Source organism: Metopolophium dirhodum, chromosome 8, assembly GCF_019925205.1.
Source record: "Metopolophium dirhodum isolate CAU chromosome 8, ASM1992520v1, whole genome shotgun sequence".
In the NCBI taxonomy this organism is placed as follows: Eukaryota; Metazoa; Arthropoda; class Insecta; order Hemiptera; family Aphididae; genus Metopolophium; species Metopolophium dirhodum.
Genome location: NC_083567.1, coordinates 7,654,961 through 7,681,046, shown reverse-complemented (window position 1 = coordinate 7,681,046; position 26,086 = coordinate 7,654,961). Strand labels below are relative to the sequence as shown.

The 26,086-nt window shown below is 28.1% G+C and overlaps 1 protein-coding gene across 2 annotated transcripts in view; it reads right to left on the bottom strand.

Moving 5' to 3' along the window:
* Positions 1-469: 469 nt before the first annotated feature.
* LOC132951049 (inverted formin-2-like) overlaps positions 470-26,086 on the bottom strand; it is a 39,600-nt gene continuing 13,983 nt past the window's right edge. Inside the window, exons 3-24 of one of the 2 annotated variants that reach the window (XM_061022741.1) lie at positions 17,370-17,485; positions 15,470-15,644; positions 14,206-14,239; positions 11,333-11,483; positions 8,717-9,337; positions 7,680-7,880; positions 7,490-7,551; positions 7,203-7,391; positions 7,002-7,102; positions 6,857-6,927; positions 6,684-6,791; positions 6,540-6,610; positions 5,445-5,571; positions 5,110-5,362; positions 4,925-5,031; positions 4,725-4,857; positions 4,497-4,643; positions 3,726-3,894; positions 3,385-3,656; positions 3,179-3,327; positions 2,274-3,100; positions 470-2,194 (exon numbers count right to left, since the gene is read on the bottom strand). In XM_061022741.1, coding sequence (XP_060878724.1) covers positions 1,411-2,194; positions 2,274-3,100; positions 3,179-3,327; positions 3,385-3,656; positions 3,726-3,894; positions 4,497-4,643; positions 4,725-4,857; positions 4,925-5,031; positions 5,110-5,362; positions 5,445-5,571; positions 6,540-6,610; positions 6,684-6,791; positions 6,857-6,927; positions 7,002-7,102; positions 7,203-7,391; positions 7,490-7,551; positions 7,680-7,880; positions 8,717-9,337; positions 11,333-11,483; positions 14,206-14,239; positions 15,470-15,644; positions 17,370-17,485 — 4,868 coding nt within the window. In that variant the 3' untranslated portion in view covers positions 470-1,410. The remainder of the gene's footprint in view (positions 2,195-2,273; positions 3,101-3,178; positions 3,328-3,384; positions 3,657-3,725; positions 3,895-4,496; positions 4,644-4,724; positions 4,858-4,924; positions 5,032-5,109; positions 5,363-5,444; positions 5,572-6,539; positions 6,611-6,683; positions 6,792-6,856; positions 6,928-7,001; positions 7,103-7,202; positions 7,392-7,489; positions 7,552-7,679; positions 7,881-8,716; positions 9,338-11,332; positions 11,484-14,205; positions 14,240-15,469; positions 15,645-17,369; positions 17,486-26,086) is intronic. The other variant, XM_061022742.1, reaches the window with a different exon arrangement.

Below are 26,086 nucleotides of genomic sequence, written 5' to 3'. Positions count from 1 at the left end.
CTCTAAGTTAAGTTTTAATAAAAAATGTAAGTTTAGTTTGAAGTTACTTTTTTTTCTAGTTAACTCGTAACTTTTACACACTTAATTAAAAATTGGGTATAATTTTTTTTTAAACTGAATACTTAGAAACTATGCTAAGCACAGTAAGTAAATTAAATAAAAGTTCAACACAACAAGCAAAATCTATAGTAAAACTAATACATATAAGAGTAATATCAACAGAAAGAAAGTCCATCTAACGATAAGTCCTATTAGAGTCAATATGTACCTTAGTTTTTTTTCCACTCTTTTTGGTATGGATGATATAAAATATATATTTATTGCCATGAAGTATGACAAGCAACGTGGATGCGTATTTTGTTCTCAGCACTATGCATAATTGCGAGCCCAAAACTACAGCCCATTTAGGATTGCTAACGAATAACCATGAATGTATTACTATAATAAAATATTAAACTGAAATTCGATCATTACAAAACAATAATAATTTATTATAATAAAAGAATTGTTAGTAAGACAGATATAGAACTTAGTAAATTGTAGATGATGAGTACATGGTATAACTATATAAGTATATATATTTTTTTAATAATGATAAATTAAAATACAATTTAACAATTTTTTAGAAATATAAAAATAAAATCTAGTTAGCAATTTAAAAAATGTATTGATTTAAAAATATATAATAATTTTTGAAAAGAATAACACAATTTAATCATTTTATTACTAGTATACTTACAAAAGGCACCATTTTGATTGTTTAGCAATGTGTTCTGACTAGATACCAGATATATAATAAATTATAGATATAGAATAAAGCTAAATTAGTAAAAAAAAAATGTATACAACAATACTAATATAATTTTAAATTTATGTGAATATATTTAACTAAAGTAAACTATGTTTGAAGTTTTACTTTTAGTAAATGATTATTCAATGTAGGTCTCTCAAACATTTCATTATAATTTTAAAAATTAATTTCTAATCAATAACGTATAAATAGTTAGTTTTACAGTTGTACATAATATAGTAGACATTGTGTTAACATATTAAAAAAATGAAACTGTAATATTGTCGCTTGGATTTTATCTTAGAACATAATTTTTTCAGACTGTCATTAAATATATTTGTTGAGCCAACAGTTTCATAATATTAAATGTGTAATTACGTGTTTAACCAAACGGTTTGTTGGTTATAATATACTATTAACAAACATCTCTGTTATTCAAACTTATTCAAAATAAAAAAGTTGCATCAAATAATTGCATAGCACAGTAATGAGTATAGGTACAAAATTTATATTAATACCACATGCATATCTAATAGTGATTCACCGTCAAAAGTGTATTAGGTATGTATCGCATGTGGTGACAATTGACAACTTTAACATATTATATATATTTAAAATATCTATTTAAAATTTTTTTTGACTAGAGGCATTGGTTTGCCGCTGTCAACCAAGTCTTTTGCGGTACTAGCAGCAGTCGGTCTCATGAATCCCAACGATTTCCTGGAAGGTGACATTCCCGTCATACCGGACCTGCCTTGGTTCTCTTTGAAGCTAGTGCTCAACGGTTTTGGCTTTGGTTTGTTAACAGGAACTGCAATGCTACTGCCACTGCTACTGCTTCTGCTAGCCATAGGTGTGTCGCGGTTGTGCAGTTGCAATGCATTCAGTGGTTTTTTGGACTTCAAATCTGTTGTGAGGTCGTTGATAGCTCGTGTATAGGTTGCAATACCGGGTATCTTTTTGACCGTGCTGACAGAGTTCGAACTATTTAGCGAACTCCTAGAGCTACGCAAGCTACTTTTAGAACTTGATCTTTCAACAGGCTTTGGTGCACTTATGGTTCTAGCTATAGTTGGCTTTTGAACGGCTGTTGATTTTATTGTAGGCTTAATTGAAGGAATAACTTTCACCACTGGTTTCTGATTAGTCAGTGGAGTTCTAAAACTACTTGTCCGTTTTGGCAACTCAGTTTTTCTTACTACTATAGGTTTAATAGACGACTTGAGTGAATTTGTTTTTCTTAGGGTAGGCGCAACAGGTCCACTACTGCTATTAGTATCATTACTTCCACTACTATCAGCTCTAGCTATTGTCTTTGGGATTGGTTTTTCAGTTTCAAAGTTACCCGAAGAAGTCTCCTGACTTAGTGATTCGGCTGACATCAAACTCACAGATTCTTCAAAACTAAAAAACAAAAAAATCCAAGTCAATAATAATACAGTGTAAAATAAAAAAATAAGTACATATTAGCAGTTTTATTTACCCTTCATCATTTAAATCGTGTTCAGTTCTAATTTTTATAGGTGGTGTTAAAGCTTGCACTCTGATCTCTGGTATGAACTCACTTTTCAAGTTTATTGACGATTCATCATTATCATGAAGATTTATCTTAGTCACTCGATCCAGAGCTTTTGGTTCTAAAATACTTTTCTCTGGGGTAAGCTGTCCATAAATTTTTACAGCTTTCATAATATCACCATGATCGACAACACTTTGGTTTCTGGTTGTCCTAGGCATAGACGAGTATAGTCGATTTCTAGAAAAGTCCTTATTATCATCTTCAGATGTTTTGTACATTAGTTTATCTTTCCACTTTTTCAACCGAACATCTGTTTCTTCGTTGGCTTTTGGTGATTCATATCCTTCTGATTTTCGACCTAAATCATCTTCTGGATTTTTTCTATATCTCCGGGTACGCCTGGCTGCTGAAAATCTATCAAATTGACCGTCTCCTAGATTTTCTTCTTCAACCGTTTGAATTTTTGATGGAATCGACTGAGGTTTTACAATTTGCCTACGTGATGTTGGTGGTGTTTCTATATTATCTGAATCAATGTCAATTTTATCAGTTACATCCCCTGGATTAGTAGAATCTGAAGTTTTTCGTCTAGGGGCAAATGGTGGTAATAATTTTTCTTCCGGTGACTCCGGACAGGCTAATTGTTTTCTTAATAAGGATGGACTTCTTATAATAGGTTTTATTTCAGGCTGATCTGTTCCTCGAATATAAACTGTTAAACAATCTTGGTTTGATACATTCTGTCCTAGTTTTTCAATAAAACCTTTTCTTCTGTCTTCTTCTTTGATAGCCTAAATATGAGTTATAATTAATAACCCTGAACTAAGTTTTTTTAATTTAAATATTGAGTATCAAATCTATGAACTTACATGTAAGGGTTTGCTATGATTATCAAAATTAGTTAGAGAAGTTAGTTTTTTACTTCTTTTTAGATTGCTATTAGTTTCTTCCGATGTATTTGGTACATTTAAGTTAGATTTACGCCATTGAGATTTATCTTTGACTGGAGGTTGAGCTTCTAAAACAATTTAGAGTCAATATTTTAGTTCATGGCTAATTCAAAGATTTTACTTACCAGCAATTGCTTCCATAACGCCAACGACATCGGTTTTATCAATAGTGGGTCTCCAATCAGCATATACTCTTTTATATCCATCTTTGTTAGCATCAGCCAATTTTCCTTCAGGTAATGTATCCAAAATGCTACTACGTCCATCACTCTCGGAGTCATTTTCTAATGATCGTCTATTATTTTGTATCCGTTGAGTCTTGCGTCGTAAATCATCAGAATCTTTATCTTCTTTTTCGTTTTCTTGTAACCATGCTTCAATCTTTTGTCTCCATGCTCTATAAATATATATGATAATAATTTTTTTTTTTTTTACAGAACATAACTTGTTTTTATATTTATTATACTTTGGCTTAGATTCTTCTTCAGGAGTTGATGCTGCGGTAGATACAATAGACTTGGTTTCTACTACTGGTGATGGAGAATTTGCTCGCTCTCTATCCGCACTGAAATCAGCACTTAATAAGTCTGGTCTCTTTTTACCACTTCCTCTGAATCTCCTTGCCCATGAACGGTCTGTAAAATGAATGAATAAAATATGGTAAATATTGATCTCAACAACATTTTGGAAAGGGTTGAAATGTTCACCAAATATTTCCATTATTACATTATAAGCTTCTGAAGTTCAAATTTTAATGTAATTTGACACTCAAAAACATAAAATAACAACTTTATTGTTTTGTTATAGGTAGTTAAAAAAAAAAATAATCATGGTGACTTGAAACTTTTGACTTTTATGTATATTATTATTTTTTATAGTAAATAAAATTTTCTAAATATTTAGACTAACTTAGCTATTCATAAAAAATTAAAAATTTTACTTTTACGGATTTATTTTTGATTTATGTTAGTTACATTTTTAATTTCTTGGTCAAAAAGACCAAAAAATTTGTTTAGCAAATAATTGATGTTTTAATATAATATATTTAAAACTTACTTATAACTTCCTTTACAACTTTACGAGATATATTTTACAAGATATTATTTTAATACATGGAACTATAACAGTATTAATCAATTATTGAACATAACAAAAATTAATTGATTTATAAATCAATCAACTGTATAGGTAATAATATAACTAATTTTTTTAAATTTAATAAAATAGTTTACATTACCTAAACTACCCCATGATTTTCTTTGAATATTTGATACAGGCGGAGCATCTTGATTAGAGGTTCGCAAGAAATCCATTAATGTTACTTCATCTTCTTCTGATGGCACTCTACTTCTTCTACGACGCAAACTTCCATTTGGAGTAACATCTTATAAATAATGTAAACATAAAATTGTTATAATCGACAAAATTAATTACTATACGTATACATATGGAACATAATAAATACCTGGAGATAGATTATCTTCTTTATTAGGATTATCGACAACACCAAGTCTTCGTCTAATCACAGCTGGTGAACCAGATACTGATATATTATCGTCTTCTGAAGTCACAATTGTCGCATTATGTGGTCTCTTACCCTGCGAATAAATAAAAATAGAATAGTATAGAATACTCAAAACTTTTATTTAATTTAATTACACACACCTTATCAAAACTCTTTTTATGAGGAAATCCTGAACGAATGTCATATAAAATTGAATCAACTAAATTACTTTCAACATCAGAGCCATTGCTTTGTTGATCATTGGTCACTGTATATTAAAAATAAAAATGATATATAGTTATTAAATTAAGAACCATAATAATATCATATAAATTATTGATTTTACATAAACGTTTTTTCACAGCTAACTGTTCTTCTCTTAGTTTTCTTCGAACTAAAGCTTGTTCTTCTTGTACTTTTCTCCGTTCATTTTCAGCCACTGCTAATCTAAATTTCATACAAAAACTATGAACAATTCGGAAACATTCTTCTAATTTGAATGTGTTGATATCCTCGCAAAAGAAATCGGCCAATGTTTTCCTCATAGATTCCAATTCAGCAATATCACTTTGTAAGCCCCCAACTTGTCTTTCGGCAACCTATTAAATTTGTTATTTATAACTTAATAATAATAATAATCGTTTATCATTTCAAAATAATATTAATTGTTAATATTTAAACCTTTAAAAATTCTATCATTTGGTTTTTAATATCTTGTTCAGTATTGGGCAATTCAATTTGTTTTCGTACAACTTTGAACCTTGAATCTAAAGCATTTATTTCGTTTTGCAACTGTTCTACTGTAGTCCTAAAAAAAAAAATTATTTTTTATTAATTAACTTAACAAACCAATTAGTAAAAACAAATTTTAAAAATATTGTTTAAAGCCATAAAGGCTATTTATTAGGAAGACATTGTACGCGGATGCATTGGCCTGTCTTACTAATGCATATAACCTACCAAATAGTACGTTGATAGAAATCCATTTTAGTATGTTATTTTTAATATTCAAGTAAATTGACTAATTATTAAATAAGATATTATTGTTATTATTGAGTAAGATTGTTATCCAAGGCCCCATGTTTGCTTCTTAAGATGTTATAAAATTGAATCAAGTTATGAGAATATAATATAAAATATAATTGGTAATATTATAATATATAAGGCATAAGCTGACAGAATCCCTGTATGATATTATTACTTTAAAATTTAATAACAGGTAAATTCACTCTAATAGTTTAATATATTAAAAATCTGAACGTATAATTTACTGTTATACATTAGTATGAATGATGTAGTGAACACATTCGGGTGCAACATCCTCAAGTATTTAGTTGTAAAATAACCTTTTATAACTAATGCATAATATTGTACACAATAGTTTCAAATTTGGGATCAATAGTAACATATTCTACAGTATTATATAAAAAAATTCAGTAAAATATTCTGTATTAGAATTTAAAATGATAAAAATGTATTAGTATTTAAAAATCAAATGTTGAATATTAGCGTTATATGGAGTGGGTAGTATATTTTAAATATGAGGATTTTTCAATTAATTATGATGGATATCTGTTAGGTAAATGAAAAAATGCACCTGTACCTATTAATTATTATTGTTATAAAAAGTTGTATTATACATGTTATAGGTACTATAGGTATATATGTTTATATTATTAAAAAAATTTTAAATTAAGTTATTATAAAATATATCTTTGTATAAGTAATGGAACATATTTTAATGAGCTAATAGCATATTATATCAAATTATTTTACTTGGTAGCTTCTTCTAATACAGACATCTCCTCAGGAAATTTAAGTAAATCTTTTCTATTTTTTTCTGCTTGCTGTAAAAATTTAACAAAATTATTTCCTCTGACTATTTGATAATTCAACTGTATGTTTGTTTGCAGTACTTACCAGTGCTACATAATGGATAAGATTCATACCAGGTTTATTAGCTCTTATATCAGTGAGTTTTTGTAAGGAACTTAATTTCACCCCGGCAGCTTTTCCTGCGTAGCCACCCTAAATTTCAAATGCTGTTTTAACTTTTTCATATAAACAATTTTGAAATTTTTCCAAAAACTTACAAAATTCAAAAAATTCCCAGCACAAATCACCATATAAAGTACTTCTTGGAATCGTTTGTTCGTCATTAAATCTAAATTAAATTGTTTCATGTACCATAAATTCTGTATTATGAATTTCATTAGAAAATATCAAGTGTTTTATTACCTTCACCAGCGACGATCATTGAATTAATGCTTGGCTCGAGGTAACTCATATTTGATGCGAATTCCTCTTTTAATAACATACTTTCAATGCGTAACTTGTAACTAGAAATAAAAATTTACAAAAACATTTGTATTACAAAACATAGTTATGGCTTAAGGGCGAAAAACATAATTGAAGGTTAATTGTATAGTTTTTTTTTACTTGGGAATGTCAATGAGTTGTAACAGGAATTTCTCGGCATTTCCCAATTTGGTCTTATCTCCTTCAAAAGCCCTAAGCATTTCTAATTCATCCAACTCTGGTAAGATTTTTAATAAGCCACGCAGTTTTTCTGCCCCTATATCATCATGATCACCATCGCGAATCAACTGTATGATATCTTCATTTGAACTGAAAAGTGAAAATATGAACCATATGTAATTGTTGTGTAGATATAAGACTACAGGTAGCTTATTTTTGACATAATATTTAGTGTAAACACTACGAACCTTCGGAATTGTTTCAAAAATATATTAACGTTTAAACTTCGTTTTCCATCTAATAAAACAATCTGAAATTCAAAAGTAATTAGAAATATAATATTTCCAATAACAATTAACAATAAAACATTAACAATTTTTTTGATGAAAATTGTATTAAATTGTATTGTTAAAAATTGAAAAGTTATTATCTATTTACTTCTGTTGGTTCTTTTCGTTTTTTATCACATTCACTAGTATCTTGACCTAATCTGAAGTTCAACACTCCACTTTGACTAGTTGGTGCTGTAGGAGCTTGTTGACAAAACAAACCTTCCATTTCCGACCAATCAAGATCTGGCATGGGTGAATTTTGATGGCTTCTGGCCACAAGTGACCAAATATTATGGCGTCCAACGACCTACATTTTTGGATTGATTAGATTCCACAAATATAAACATTTAACTCGAGTAAAATAATTTAAAGTCAAAAATGTACACCTCCTATCTATGTAGGTGATTGATAATTATTTATAGATACTTAATGAAAAATCCTCATTACCTATATAATTATTTGTTTGGATCAGTGGCTATAAGCTCGACGGGAAAGGGGCCCGAGACAGTAAATAAACTAGGCCCCCTTTTTAAACTAATATTATTTTTGTAAAAATTTAAAATGTACAAGTAATATTGTGAGGCCTCCCTGAGCTCTGGATCGGAGCACTGTCTCATTTTGCCCTATGATAGCTACGCAATGTCGCCACTGATTTTAATACATTCCATATAAATATGAAACTATAACTGTATATAAATGTTTGTATAGGTACCTAATTATGTTGTTTAGACAGATAATATTGCTAACTACCTATGTTTAAAAAAATATGGATACCTACAAAAGAGGGTATTGTAATAATTTGAAAAAAGCAAAAGTTAATTTAAATACATGCAAATGTATTATTATTAAAAATAGTTCTAAACGAAGTCAATAATATTATAATAATAGTATAGATTGGGTATAACATAATTCGTGCGTGTACCAATGGTATATTTTCTATGTAAATGTTTTAATGAAAACCTATTGTTCTTATTTCAAAACTTCGTTCTTTCTCATCCACGGTTACCTAACAATGTTTGATTTTATAAGCATTGTTATAAATGTTGCACACATATAATTTATATTATTCGTCATTTTTACGTTTTCCGTGTACTGTAACGAAGACGTAAGCACAACAATATGATTTTAAAAAAAAAAACTCACTTTGTTGTCGGGGATTTTGTTCCAATTAATAGTTTTCATTTTGGCTTTGGGCGTAGGGGTTTCTTGTTGAGGTAAGAGTTTAGCGACCGCGGACACCGTGGGTGGTGGCGGAGGCGCGTCCACGGCGGTGGCCGAACCGCTGTTGCCCATCGTGAGGAACCGTTTTCCGGTGTGTTGCGCTAATTCGACAGCGGTAGGCTGCTGATTTTGAGGAAAGAAAGGCGCTGGGGGTACCGGCGGCGGCGGTACGCCCATCAACGGTGGCGGAGGTGGCGGCGGTGGCGGTGGATTCCCGGCGGACTGCTGGGGAGGCGGCGGTGGCGGAGGTGGCGGCGGCGGAGGGGCGATCGACGTGGGTGAAGTCACGTTCGACGGGCCCAACGACGGTTTGCGCCCACAGCAGCACACCCGCAAACCCACATCCCTGGGTTGACTTTGGCCGAGGACGCTTGGCGTGCGCAACAGGCGCGATGCGTCCTGTCGGTTCTCGAGCAACGTCGAACGGTGCACCAGCGTTTCGGCCGTATCCCAGACGATGTCGCTGACGGCTTCTTTGGGGTCGATCCTGAGCAGGTGCTGGAGGACGCTCAAGAATGGTATTTCTTGTGGCGTGTCCGCTACCTGAAGTACACAACAAACAATCGCGCGTTTAGATTTGGTTTTAAGTTAATAACGTTTGTTATAGTTGGTAATTGCGGTATGCAGATGAGGCCTGAGGCATTGACTGCTTACCAATGATGCGTAGGTATTATATATAGTAATGCAGTATTCATAGGTACAACGCACTGTGAGTACATTAACGTAGTTAGGTACCTAACTAAAAATTGAAGATTTTGAGATAATCGAGTTTTTAACACCTTAATATCTTAATGTCTTTATACTTTATTAGGTAAACAGTTTAACTCATTCATGATACACTATTCAACTATTGCATTGTAAATAATGCTGTTCTTACTGTAATAAAATACGTGTAACTCAAAATCGTCAATTTTTGAGTTAGGTACTATACTAATGGTACTCGCATTGTGACAAGTAGGTAGGTACCTACAGGTTACTTACATACTAGTATACACAGTTAGCTGTTAGCTTTGTTATAATATGAATTATAAATTACCTATAGTAATATATTGTTTATAGTAGGTACCTATATAGTAATATTATATCATATTATATTATTGTGTAGAGTGACATTATGAATTTATTTAATATTGCCTACATATAAAATACCACGTTTGCTGGTACCTATAGGCTATAGTAGGCACCTACATAGGTTACACAGGTACAGATTAATAACAATTTATATAATATAATAAGTGTGTAATTGAGAGTATACACGTGCTTGCATTCATTAGCGTCTAAACTCCAAACCAAAGTATACAGGTTGATTCACTAAGCATACTCGGTTCACACGTCTCGCCCCTTTTTTCTTCAATGCATGATGCGTTTATCCAATTACGGAATTTTCAAATTTACTTTAAGACCATATTTTTACAATTTTTACAATTTTACTACTGAAGGAGTGTTTTGTGGACATAAAAATGTCTGTTTTTCAAATGAAAACCCCCTTTTCTTGAGTAAGTTGTATAACAGATACATTTCCAAAAAATTCCGAAGTTTCAAAATAAAAATTCGATGGAGTAGTTTTTGAATTATTTAACTTTGTGTAAAGGATAATAAGTTCATAGTATGATAATAGGTTTGGAAGATAATATGGGGAATATGGTGATATGAAAATGAAAATGTTAACAATAAATATTAATCGATCAGCACTTATAATTTGTAAACATGGTCCAAGCATAATAAACACTAGATCTCATTTTACATATTTTATTTTATATTTTTGTATTATTTTATATTTTATATTTTTGAACTATTATCCTTAGTATAAACATTTCAATAACTGGGAAACTACACTTTCGAATTTTGAATTACTAATTAGGCAGTCAATGGGTACATCAACGTTTCCAAAAATAGGAATTTGAATAAATTCATTATTAAAGGAAAAAATGGGGTGAGCATGCTTGGTGAATCCTGTATCATAATATGAAAATAAACAATTACAATTTATTCTTTTACTTTTTTATTCAATATATTATAATGATAATTATTTAATGCCTATCATTATATTTTTATTAATAAATATTTTTTGGTTATTTTTTTTACTATATTGTACGTAAGTCCAATATTAAATTAATGTGTTGGTAATATTATTTCAATAGCTCGTTGTTGATGCCAAAAAATTGGGTATGTATCGGCGTATCGTATGATTTTATTTTAACCGATAAAAAAATACACTATTTTACTAACTACATATTTTTAGACTTTTCTTAACATATTTAATGAAATTGCTTAACTTAACACTGCTCTTCATTCTTCGAGCTGTTTAACATTATTAGGTACAAACATTGAGCAAAAAGGAAATTCTCAATTTATTCCACTAAATTATGATTACTTACTAAATTGTGACAGTTAAATTCATTTTTAACATTTACGAATTCTTTATATTAGATACCTTAATGGCTTAATTGCTGTACTTTATTTAATAGTTTGTTTTATTTGGTGTGTTTTGGTTTACAGTAACTTATCAATTTAAAATAATTTAAAATTTTTACTAACCTGTTTTAAAATAGCGTAAAATACATCCACATGAGAGCTTATATCGACACCACGAAAAGGTACATCTAGAATTTGTGATTCATCATTTTCTCGTTGCTCGTCAAAAACATCTAATTGTACCCCAAGATCTGCATAGTTTATTGATCCTTTCCTTAAATAAATGAAACATACAAAAATTGTCCAAAATATATTTTGTATTTAGAGACTAATAGCAGTATAGCTTCGGTAATTGTTTAGGAACGACTGATGCTGGAAATAGCAATCGTTTTTATTCAGCGACTACGGAAGTTCATTTTTTTCTCACCGACGAGCTCAGTGTACTATTCTTGTATATTTAATTCTGGACTCCAGTGCCAGTGGCCCGCTGCTAGTCTATAACCATTATTTGGCACACAGCCCGTCTTTGGGTAGGAGACGTTAAAATAAAAAGATATCATAATGAATGTCAAGTCCAAATGATATAAGAATAGACAAAACTTCTAATAAATTAGTTAATTAAGAGTTTGAATGTAAAACATTTTTAACTAAAAATGCACTAATTATTTCTAATGTTTAAGATAATATAATTCGAAACTTTATAGGTACATATTTTTAATTTTTACGAATAGGTTATGCAAAGTATATTATTACCAATATCTGACAATTTTACATACATGTCAATTGTATTAATAAATTATCAAACTATTTTTGCAATGTTACATACACATTTAATAATTTATTCTTACTAACATTTTACTCATTTTAGAAATATAGGTAATCGATTCCCTAACGGGAGATGAATAATAAATTATAAATAACATAATTAATAGTCATAATGCGAATTTAAATTAACAGATCTAGGTAGTAATAATATAGCCAATATAGGTATTATCATTGATTATTGAGTATTCATAATCAATGGTATTATGCATTTAGTTGTATTATGGTAGTTGTAAATTGTGCATTCATGCATGCATCTATAAATACAAATCTTCGAATGGTTGTTTTTAGATGGTACTTGGAAACCGTTGAATATTTCGAAAAGACATCTAATAAATTTCATTAAAATTACTTTACTTCGCTAACGTAAGAGAGTAATCGAATCTCCATTGGCACCATTCCTAAAGGTTTAAATTCTTATTTTCAGTTAAACTATGCACTCTGAAGCTATACGTAGTACTGAAGCTATATACGTATCTATATTAGACAACAAATTACTTAAAATTTGCTTTAAAAAATATAAATATTTTTTTTGTATAGCAATACTATATGTATTTTCAATAAAAAAAAAAAAAAGGAAAGCATAAGAAACCGCTTTGCTGTACAATAGGCATTATAGGCGTCGAGTGTATCTCGTAATTGGGTAAGTCACTGCAGTTATGTTTAATGTTTATGTTAAGTTTGAATTAAATTACTCATTGCATACTAAAATCGATTCAAAGCTAGTTCTGTCAGCTTATGCCTTATATATTATATTACTAAGTATATTTTGTGATATATTTTAATATGTATACGGTATACCTATTAAAGTAATTTATTTTACGTACCTATTACTATAATAGTATAATAATACATTAACACGGTAGGTATAAATACTAAATAGACTTAAATTAATCTAAATATTTTGAAATTTGATTGCGTATAATACATAGAAAAAATTAATAATATACGTAAAAATGTCAACTCCCGACGAATATTATTATTGAATTACAACAAAATAACTAAAATCGTTAATCGTTGTTTAAATATCTAATTGTATGCAACTTCAAATGTCTATAAAAAAGTGTGCCTATATATCTTTAATATTTTTAAATAACTATAATAACAAAATATTAGGAACCTTGTATTATATTTTTAAGTTAATTAACCAAGAGAAAAATGTGTTGTCAACATTTACGGAGACAAAACTAAAAAAATTCGAAAATCAAAAATTTTTATAAATACCTAATTCAGAGTTAAAATATATTGAAAATTTTACTGTGTGTCTCAATATTAACATATGGTGTAAATTCAAGTGATTACGATAGATATTCTTTTTATTTTAGAATTATAGAAAATAAAAAATAAAAAAATAATTTTACGTAATCATCCAATTTCATCAACATTTTATCTTCAGATGCTCATAAAAAATATTTGTGGACTCAACTTTTTTAACATTTATTCTAGTAATGACAACTTATGAAGAACCTTATATTACATTTTCAAATCTTAGGTACCTATGAATAATGAATATTAAAAATTGTTCGTATTTTTAATTACAAAATAATTTGGACATTTTCACGATTACGATGAAATCTGTCAACATTAATTTTATCTTTATACAATAAATGGTCATAAAAAAACTGTTGTGACTGCAGTGTACTCCCAATATTGGTACACTATACATGATTAATGTTTAATAGTATCTAATTATTAAAATATCCTAAATTTCTAGATATAGCATTTTAGGTTGAGCAGCTGTTTACTACTGAACTTAAAATTGTACTTGTAAATTGTAGAATAAATACAAAACATATAATGTAGGCAGGTATCTACTAAATATATATAGGTAGTATGAATTGCCATATTTTTGTTAACATCCGGGTTTTTATTTATTGTCATGAACCTATAATTGAAAACCGAAATAATGGAATTGTCAATGTCAAAGACAAAGTAGGTACTAATTGGTCTATGCTCACCCAAACAAATGTTGGCATCATTCGGTGAAGCCATAATATTAAACGCAATGTTTTTTACCAAAAGAATATCGGACAAAAATAGTTTTTAAAAATATGAAGTCCGTAGAATATCTTGGTAGAAATAAATCATCGAATAAATCGCGGTAATATGTTAGCCGTTGCCCGTTAGGTTAGGGTTTTAATTTGTATAAAATAATGATAATTAAATTAATTTACCTCAGTTCATTTAATATTGGAAGGAGTTTGAGACCTGAAAAAAAAATTATTTCAAAATTACAAAAACTATTATTTAATTGAATTATTTTATTCATAATACTTATTTGTATACAATAGTGTTTAATATTATAACTAAATGCGAAACCAGTTATTCCCTAGATTGACTTATGTCCAACAGTTCAACGTATTCATTCATTTTTATATTTTTTCTTAATAATAAATGCGCATATTCAATGTAACAAATATATTATCTGTAAACTCAGCTAACTATATCTACCAATATAAATATATCTACATCATTCAAAAAACTTAAAAATTAAGTCTAATATTTAAATAGGTATTTATCAATCAAATAAACATTTTTTAATTATTATCTAAATCTTAACAACTCCCAAGTAATATTAGATCTTCTATAAAGTCTGTTCATAAATTTAAATAAAGCGATATATTGTACATGGTCACTTGGACGAGTTTCAATAGCTTTCAATGTCTTTTGTATTGAAACAAATAACAATACACAATTCAATTATCTTTATATTCTAAAATATCAACTATTATAATATGGTGGCATATTATAAGCAGTGGTCGGGAGTAGCGCGCTAATTGTAGCAACGCTACAGTAGCACGCTACTTTATTTTTAGCGATTGACATAGCGTCGCTACGTTATGCCGTAGATAGCGGAATACTAGATAGCACGCTAAACATTTCCGGTTAGAGTAGCGAAAATCATCATTATTATTTTGTCGCTACCTACAATCTAATTGGTGATTATTGAAATATCGATTATGATTATATTTGTTCATTTATATATTATGATAATGATTAGTGTATTAGTGAAGTTTTTGTCCTGGGTCCTGTTCAGTGGCCAAATGTCAAATAATCAAATAATCAATGTTCAAACTACAGACACTAGTTTTCAATAAGAACATTTTTATAAATGTAGCGAAAAAGTAGCGCGTTACATTTAGACAATAGCGTTAGAAGCAGCGCGCTACATTTAAAAAAAATGTAGCGATAGCGAGCTACTTTTTTGAGTGGCTGTAGCGTTAGCGTGCTACAAAAAACTAGTAGCGTCCCGACCACTGCGTATAAGTATAATATTTATTATATTTTTGTAAAACTATAGAATTAATTACAATAATAGTCATTACTCATTACATGAGTGTTGTAGTTTTATAAAATAACTTAACAATTTGCAGAGTTAATGAAACAATTCATAAATAAATCACTAAATGATTAAATAGTTAAATGCTTACTGCTTACCAATAAATTCGTTTCTGATTCTTATCCGGTCTCGAAGCTGTGGCGTCGATATAATGAGACAGTTGATAAACGCCACAATAGCTGTTTGGTAGTCTGCTGTTTCTTGGCCTTTGGATAGGGCCCATTGCAATTCACGAACAACGATTTGTAATCTGTACCTTTCATTTTTCTGGTCCTATAAAGTAAAAATTATTTTTAAATGTTTTCATCAATGAAGTCAAAATAAAGTAAAAATAAAAAAATTATAAATAATTGTTTTGTGCGTAAATACACAATTATTAACAATATATTCTATAACATATAATAATATATAGTTAGGTTCATAAAATTGAAAAATATGCAATTTTAAATGATTTCTTAGAAGTACCTACCTACCTACCTACTAATAGGTACAAAAAGGAATAATGGCGGAAAAGATAATTATATAGAAATTTGAATACATAATACTAAACGATTAAATACTTTGATCAAGGTAATGGTTGCAATAATTAACAGCTTCTAGTTTATTATTTTTAACAGTTTTGACTTGATTACTCAGTGCAACATCGCAAGTATGTAGTTGTGCATAATGGTACTATTATTATAATAATATTCATTATTTTATTTTTATTTTTTATAAGCAACCGAATATAGAATTAAATTACAATAATGGGGTAATGAAAACAAGTTTATTGTAATATGTGTTATTGTAGATACTTCAAGAGTCTTGTTAGTATTTTAAATGAGTCTAAATTCTTAGTTAATTGGTATTTTTTAATAAACGTTTATAAATTGTAACAAAGTAGGTACATAAAGTAGGTAGGCACTGTAAACAAATGAGTAGGTATACCCATTGGCTATTTAAATAATGGTTATTTTATATAAAATAGTATTTAAAAAGTCTATAAAAAAAATAATAATTTAATAAAATATAACATTCATAAAAGTACCTATTTATCTATAACCTAGTATATTTACTTGAAACTTATAAGGGTTCACATGTTTTTGTACAAAAAAAATATTATTAATAAACACTAATAGATACAAGTATTAACATTATTTAAAACTATACGGATACAAAAGAACTTAAAATGGTTTGAACAAATGGGTTCGTAATGTTCGTATTAATTAGTTTTGGACAATTTGGGAAGAGGACACCCGTGCAATGGTTTATAATACTTATTTAAATCAAATATAATAACATGTAATATTATGAATATATGAAGCAAATATGCAATGTAACTAAAATTACATAGTAATATGATCCATTTTGTTTACGTCATTCCGTGTAATGGACATACCTACGGTAGTAAAATTAAGTGAAGCAAGTGAGGGGATTGGGCATTTCTGTTGTCAAGTGCCAGGGGCGCAGTCCCCAAGTAGGTAATATACCTGCATGGTTATATGATATTACATAGGTAGGTACAAATATAACTTATTTCGTATTAACCAATTATGATTCATGAACCAAATGTGTACCTACCTACCTAGTTGATACATAAAAATACATTATTATTATATGTATTGCTTCGGAATTAAATATAGGTACCTAGATACAACAATTATTCTCTAAAAATATAGTACATTAGATAGTATATATCATATTATATTAGTATATGATATCATGTTATGCCCATATAGGTAGTTACATATTTATAATTGTAGGTATGTACTAAATAATGTTGTAACAAAGTGAAATATTAGTAGGTACCTATACATAGATTATAATTATATTAATTTACCTACATATTCAATATTATATTAACAGTAGCTAAATGGCTAATATCGTGATATGCATCACATTTTCAGATTATCTTAATATGATTGATTAATAAAACACATATTCATTAATAAATTAGCCATTAAGAACTGAATCATCGATACTTCAGTAAGGTAAGGATAATAATTGTGGTTTACTTGCCTTGTAATGTTGAAGGGTATCAAGTGCTCTGGCATGGCCTTCTAAATTATAAACACATAATGCGGACAGCAACTCCAATACTTGCTTTTTCACAGTAACATTGTTAGTGTCAAGAGCTGTAAAAGAAATTATTACACGGCACAAATTAGCTATATATTTTGAAATTTAATAGTTTAAATTTTTTTTCATTTTTATTGAATAGGTACGTAAGTTAGGCGTAACTACATTGCAATCTATATATTGTTGTGATTTCTATCAATTAAAGATTAATGGTGTTTTTAATTATGTATGATGACTTCAAGTAATATTATAATTTATAAGCCTTATTCATTTCACGAATGATAAACAACTAAACACTTCAAATTGGCAGTTACATTCCTACCTATGTTATTTGAAAACGTGATATTTCGTTTTGATTTTAATTGCTTACCATAATAGGATATACCAATAATAATAAGTGACAGATTTACATTTTTTTAATATGCATTAAATATGCAAAACCAATAGCTCTTTATCATTAATATAGAAGATTTGTTAAAATTAATTAGACAGAAATTAATTTGAAATAATCTTATAGAAATATGTCTCTAACTTTTTAAGTGACTATACATATAAGTAAGTAATGTAAACACTTTGAAATGTTCTGACAGAAACAATTATTTTTGGATAGTATATTAAATTAGATTGTTCTTGTCTTAACTACTTACAGTATTCTGTATTTTTTAATTAGTTGGTCTAAGGGAACGCCACCCATGCATTTGTAGTTTCCGTCTTACACACGTAAGACAACACAAATTTTTATTCACTTGTTTCAATATTGTGCTGTTATTTTTGATATTAGTGTGAATTTACCTATTATCAAATTTCTTTTTAAGACATTATATGTGTTTAAACGTTGGCTTTTATTCGATATTTTAATTTTTAAGCGCGATATAAGCATTTATAATTTATGTTTTTTCAAATACCCATATCTTGCTTGAAAATTAAAAAATCGAAAAAATCGACAATTCTTAAGCATAGATAATGTTTTTACCTAAAGATTTGATAATATTATGTCATCCACTGTAATATCAAAACTAACAGCACACTATTGAAACTAGTGAACGAAAATTTGCTATGTCGTACCCGTACAATTGTAAGATGGATACCACAAACGCATGGATAGCGTCCTCTTAATAAGGATCCAAGTTAGATCCAAGTTCCTAGGTACCATAAAAATGTTTTCTCAATTATAAACCTAGTACCTAGTGATTGAAGTAATTGTAATATAATTAAAAACATAATATTTAAGTAGGTTGTGTTATGCGTAATGAACAATTCAAATAGTGTACCTAATAACACATTAATGGTATTTGCCATTATTTTTAGTAAGCACAATTCATATTAATTAATAATAGGTAGTTTTGAATTTGGAATAAATCAACCCAGGAATTATAAATTAGATACAAATATACAATGTATTGATTAGGTACCTAAAAGGCTACACATTAAATACTTTTTAAATGCATTATTTATGAAATATTGATAAACCAGGAAAATACAACAGAAATAGAATCTGATATTATAATAACATTGATTGTTGTTACTATTTAAATAATGAAACTATGAAAAGTATAAGTAGTTAGTAGTTAAGTGAATGATAATTTTAAAAATGTAAAAAACATTATTCGTATACAGCAATAAAAACGGCGTGTTTTATAGCAGACACTAATGTATAGTATAATAATAATTTGGTAATAAACAACATTTTTTTTTTAAAATTAAAACGAACAATTTAACTATTGCTGTATATTTTAATTAAAGTATCGGCTATACAACAAATAATTTATATATATTATATATCTTTATACCCATAAAAGATAAATTTGAGTAAATTCGATGTAATTCAGATACGTTTAATGTAGGTATATGCTCTAACTAAATACTTAACAGGAATAACATTTAAAAATGTATAAAAGTATATACTGAATAACTACCGACTCTTATCTAAATTAAGAAACAATTCAAATACAGAAAATATATTTAGTTTATCTTTCAATAACAGACACATTTGTTCTGGTCGTGATGATCAACTGGAGCCAAACGAAGGCCAACTAACCTTATATGTTTACTTAATTAGTACGTATTACATGTATGTATGATTTGCTTGTACTTTCTTATTATACTGTGTCTACTATGAATCATAACCAATTTTACATTTACAGATTAAAAATAAATGTATATCCTTTTAAGCACCTTATAGAAAAAAATATGACTATCATTTTATTTATATTATTACCTAAGGAGGTAAAAACTGTGTTGGAAATTTGAAATTGTTTTGTGATTTATTGCTTGAACTGCTTGAAGGATAAATATTTTCCATCTATTTATAGATACATATATTAAACTTATAAAAGTATTTATTGTCTTTTTATAATACGCTATTACCTACCGGCTACCTCTAAATTCTAATCTAAATTCTAAAATAAACTATTTACCTATATTATATACTTACCTATAATTCACAATTACAATATTATTTGAAATGTGCTATTAATCTTTTAACTCTTAATATAAATTAAGAATACATATTACATACATAAGTAGGTACTATAAATTATTTTTCTTTATGATGAACATAGGGAAAAAGTTGAGACATTTCTTATGGGGGTTTTAACGCACTACATGTTTTCTGTCTCTGGCCCGAACGCAATTAGCAAATTTACGTTTAGCAGAACCGACCTGTGTTGTTACTTAAACATTTATAATATTTATTAATATTAGAGTGAATTCAACAATTATAAAACTTTAAGTTAAGAACATTCATTGTGTGGTTATGTTCGATTGTTTACGATATTTTATTTTTTATGCAGCTTATAAGAATTTTTAAATTGTAATATTTCACATGCTCACAACCTACATATATTTATATTAAATTGAAATATCGAAAAATAGCCAACTTAGAAACACAGCTAATGTTCTAAACTTAAATTTTGATAATAGGTGAATTCACTCTAATATTAAAAGTAACTAGGGTTGGTTCTGCTGAACGTTTATTTGTATGTTGCGCGTGGGTTAGAGTCCAGAGAGAGAGAGAGAGAGAGAGTGCGCTGATATTATCTTAATGTATGTTATGTACTTATGTTAATAAAACTGTTGACATTTAATTACTCAATAATAATTTTCCGATGCTAACTACAGTAATATTATGCATTCAAAACTTAAACAATATCATTGTGTGTTACATTAAGTACTAGAAAAGTAGAAAGTAGAAAACAAATAAATTTACTTAAAAACCGAGTGCTTCTGTAAACTGTAATAAAGTTTGCAAAATAATGAATAAAAACAATTGCTTAATAATTAATTAAACCAACCGTCTTGGGTAAATGAACCCGAAACTGGCCATCCATGAAATTAGCCAGGTTTAATAATTAGTGAAGTGAACCGTAGGTACTTTTATAGTGAATAGTTATCGGTAGATATACAAATCTAAAAAAATTGAACTGTAGAGAGTAGACGGCACTTTCATCGTGTTCATTTTACTAAAATTTTAGTGTAGTATAACAGATAATAACTAATAATAAGTAATATCTAACCAATATCAAAAACATAATTTTCTTTCTAAATATTATTATTTTTTGGTTGTACGTATTATAATCGATACCTTATTCCGTTTCGTATATGTTTTTTTATAAAAATATTCAGAATAAGAAGTTAAAATTAGGGGATACCATTAAATATTTAATGAAGTATAAAATATAAAACCCGGTGAACTCGCTCTACTGTATTGTAGGTTTTGAGTGTACTTTGTCATTGAGTACCTAGGTCACTGTAATATTATAGACGTGTTATAAATGTTATAATCTATGATAAATAATTGTATACGAAAACACAATTCTGAGCGAAGTAGGCTGGTAGCAGCATTTACCATCTATTTCTTAGGATAATTATATTTCGTTTGTTATAATTTATATTATTATTATTATTGTTCTTTTAATTATTGGTAGGTACCTACTCAACTAGATTGAACTAATTTTTACCAAAAATATCACATATAGGTTAGGTTATCTGACTTATAAGTCATCAGTACCGATTAGTCCAGGGCTGGTAAGTTCATGCATATGCATATCAATCTTGCAAAGTCGTATTTAATGCTAGATGACATAAAAATCCATTTCACGGTATCATGGTTAAGTATATGAAGTTTTATTTAGCATATTTTTGCATATTTAGAGGTTTTTTGCCTATGTGTTATGTATTTTATTGGATATATTTATATAATTGTTGGCCAAAAATTGATAAAAAATGCGATGATTTATATTTTTGCACTATTTAAAATATATTATGGAATTCTTTTAAAATTTTAAAATTTTCTTTTTAAAATAGACAACTGATATTTATTTAATTGGGTTAATATTTATTAATAGATATTTTTTAAGCTTATTTTTTAGAACATCATTTAAACAAATAAAACTTAACTTTTACAAATATTAATGGATATATTATTTTCTTGTTATTCCAAAAATGTCTTATGATTTCTTCTTCTTTTAATCTGCATATTTTTAGTACATAGTTTTATATAGTTATTGCATATAAATGCATTATTCTCAACTTTTTAAGGCATATTTGGCCAATTTTTAATGCATAAAATGATATGTGCATGCTTCTTTTGGCATTTTTTAAGGTATGAACTCAAGTAGTCTATAGTCTAAATATTTTTAAAATTCCATTGTGTATAGAAAATAACTATTTAACGGGGAAAAGTCTCCTACAGCTTCTACAATATTAATATATTTTGATTAACAACAAAATAACTAACATTTATTTTTAAAAAAATGTGGGTAAGTATATAGGTACTACTCTGCTGTGCATTAGGTGTCGAGTGGGTCACTGTAATGGATATGTAAATTTGAATTAAATGATATAAAATCATTGCCTATGAGCGAATACGGTCTATCACTAAGTATATTTTATGATATTATTGCTATTTAAGTAATTTATTTTACTATTAGTAAATAGTAATACAGTAGGTTGAATTATTTTTTCCGAAAAAATTGCATTTGTAAATATATGTACAATGATATATTTTATATGAAAAACGATACTGAGTGGAGACGGTTGACAGCCTATATAAAGAATATTACTGTCATGTTTTGATGTTTCTATTTAACTATTAAAGTAGTTTATTTTACTATTATTATTACGGTTGGTCGATTCAATTGTTGTCCCCACGAATTATGTTTTTGAATTACAATAAAATAACTAACATCATTATTCTTCGTTTAAATATGCAAATCTGAATTTTAATTTCAAATGTCTATAAAGAATAATTATTGTGCATTTGTATTTTTTAGAATTGTTGGTGTCAGTGTGAACTACTTTAGAGGAACCTAGTATTATATTTTAAAGCTTTTTGACCAAATGTGAAAAATATGTTATCGTTATTAAGGGTGTCGGTGCAGTTTTTCCAATTTTCTGAAATTCCATACAATTTGAAAATTATATTTTATATTTTAGTTACTACCTTCTTTATCATACTTTTCTACTAATGAAAAGCTTGATACCTATTTAAGGAGGAGGGGGGGGGGGGGTTGATAGGGTGTATTATATCAACTAAAATGACTTCACAGGAAAAACTCTCACGCCCTGTAGAATAGTCGGATTTTGTTAATTTTATTTTTATTTAAAAGAAGAGAACATTTTTCAGGTCGGATTAAAAGCTGAATTTTTATTTTACTTTAAATAGAGGTAGAAAAATACGTTTGAAAAAGAACAAATAATGTGCATTATTCAAATGCATATTTTAGCTTCTATGATTATAATTTTGAAAATCGGGCTTAAAAATGTTCTCTTTTATTAAATTATATGACTTTTCTACGGAGCGTGTGAGTTTCTCCTGTAAGATTTGTTTTTGTATTAAAAAACGCACCCGCTCCAAAAAAAAAATTAAAATGTTAAATGTCCATAAATGACTCAAAGAGAGTAAAAATATTTTGAAAATTATACCATGTACATAAAATGTTAATATGTAAATATTTATTACAATTTTCCAGAATCTACATTTGTTCGTTTTCAAATTACACCAAAATACAAAAATTATTATGTCAAAAACAGGTTTTTTGTAAAAATGATCGTATTTTCTTAATTTTTTTAGTTTTTCCCGACAATTTTGAAAATTGCTGAACATTTTTTACTTTAAACCTCAACCTAACCTAAATGAATTAAAGAAAAATGATTGTTGCTAAAATATACAATGCTATATTATATAATATGTACCTATGGGTGGGTCCATTTTCCTTCAAAAAAAGAGATACTATTTTCTTCCATTGTTTATTTTCTACCAAAATAAAAAAGGTTAGATTCCATTTTCCTCCAAACATTTAAATTTTCAACCGATATTTTTATAAAGAAAAACTAAATACGCCTATATTTATGTGAAACAAATTCAAACAAATATTTACTGTAATATAAGAAGTATTCTGGGGCAGGTTTAGGGGGTGGGCGTCCAGGGGTACCTAGTTAACTATGAGTTAATATAATATAATTATAGGTATATTATATTATATAAGTATTTTAATATTTGCTATATTTGATAATACCTACCCATATAGACATATAGTACATATTTTTTATAGGTTAAAATAATTTTATTAATGTACGAACATATTTTTGCCGGTACCTAGTAAGTACCTACGTTACCTTCTACCTACAATTTACATGTACAACTACTAAAACTATAAACTTCTAATGAATTTAATCATAATATTAAGCGTTATACTGATATAATATACATTTATATCACACATAACTATGAATATATATTTTTCGTGAAGTACCTAATATGCTTTTTTAAATTACTTTGATACATTTTGACGACTATTTCAAAATATTGTGACGTATTAAAGCCTAACAACCAGAACCTTGGCCAATACATCTTTAACGAAGGCCCGCCTCACCCAAAAAACTGCGAGAGAAAAAAAATTAATAAACAGTTACCTACAGTTTTATTAGTTCAATGAATATAATAATATGATAATGTAGAAATAGCTAGTCGTATATATGAGAACATCGCCCACTTAAGAAGAGAGTGTCGTTCATTTGTAATGAGCTATAGTGTGTGATGAGATTATAAAACCTAGTCTCTTGCCTCCACCAGACATTGCTTTTAAAATTATCAAGTGTTAACACACGCAGGAAAACAATGGATTATAATCAGACCCACATGGTTGTGTATGATTATTATTCATATATTTAAAACAAATGAGGTAATTAGCTTTTTTTAGCGATACATTATACTTATTTTTTTTAATTATTCAAACAGCAAATAAATGTCCCACTCTCAGATTTGTTTTTTCTTCACTAATAATAATTTGACGCACTGGATTAAATTTTAAATCAACTGTACTTTAATATAGGTAGTATAGGTTTTACCTGCTTATAGTAGTATTTTTACAGGTTTATCAAAACATAGTATTTTGTATATTGTACAATACTAAAATATTTGAGTTTATCATTATATGAATATAAATTCTAATCAGTGGCGTAACTTATAGTTTTTTTTTAGGGGGGGGAGGGTTGTGATTGAAGCGAATAATAAATATTCTTTATCTGTTGTATCTAAAAATATAATATGGGAAGAGGTTACGCCCTTCTACCCTTCGAACAATTAACCAATAATAAATCTATAGGTAGGTATATATTACATACTGTTTAAACACTAGCTTTTATAATTTACAGCAGTCATTGAAGGTTTTTAGAAATGTAAAATTAGTAAAAATATATCAAGTTAGAACTATCCTGCAGAATATAATGTGTATAACTTTAAGTGAACCTTATATATATAAGGTTTTTTTTTTAAGTGTTGTAGTACATAATACACTAGAGGTTGTAACAGGGAAATAAAACGATATCTTTGTCTCCACTATACAATATTATGTGGGAAACTGCCTAACTTTCAATCCCAGATTACGCCTAAATAATAATATTACTCAAAACGTATAAATTATAATATATTTTTAAAACAAATACAATATTTAAACTTCAAAAAAAATTATTTTTTAAGACTAATATTTTTTTTGGAAAATGTTCGATACATGTAATCATAAGATTATATATTTTCAACCGAGCATATTTGTTGCTGAAATACCATTAAGGCGCCCGGCGCAAATGTAATTTTGTCCTCAAAAATACACTCTACGGGAATAATGATCCTGTCCTTTAGCATCGACCAAATTTGATTATTTTTTTTAATTAATAGAGGGAAATATTGTACAGGTCGCAATGAACTCCGTGTTTCAATATTTTAATCTCAACTTTTATAATATTATGTCTTAAAAAATAGATAATTTTTAGCTTTTTTCACAAATTAGTTAAACTATTATATTTGAAATAAAATTAAAATCGAAGTTCAATGAGGTAGAAATTCTTCTTCTTTCAGATAAAAAAAACAGTCATCAAAATCCGATAATTCTACAAGTCCTGAGAGTTTTTCTTGTGAAGTTATTTTTGTTAATATATAATACACAGTACCAACTCCCTGCCTCCCCTGAATAAGTATCGGACAGTAGATTAGTGGAAAAGTATTGTAATTAAGATGCCAACTAAAATATATAAAATATATTTTTTTAATTTTATACAATTGAAAAAAATTGGCGACGGAGTCCTTAACTTTTGATTTTTATAGCGATTGTACAGTATATTTTAGTCATTTAATATAAATTATTGAGAAAATATTTTTT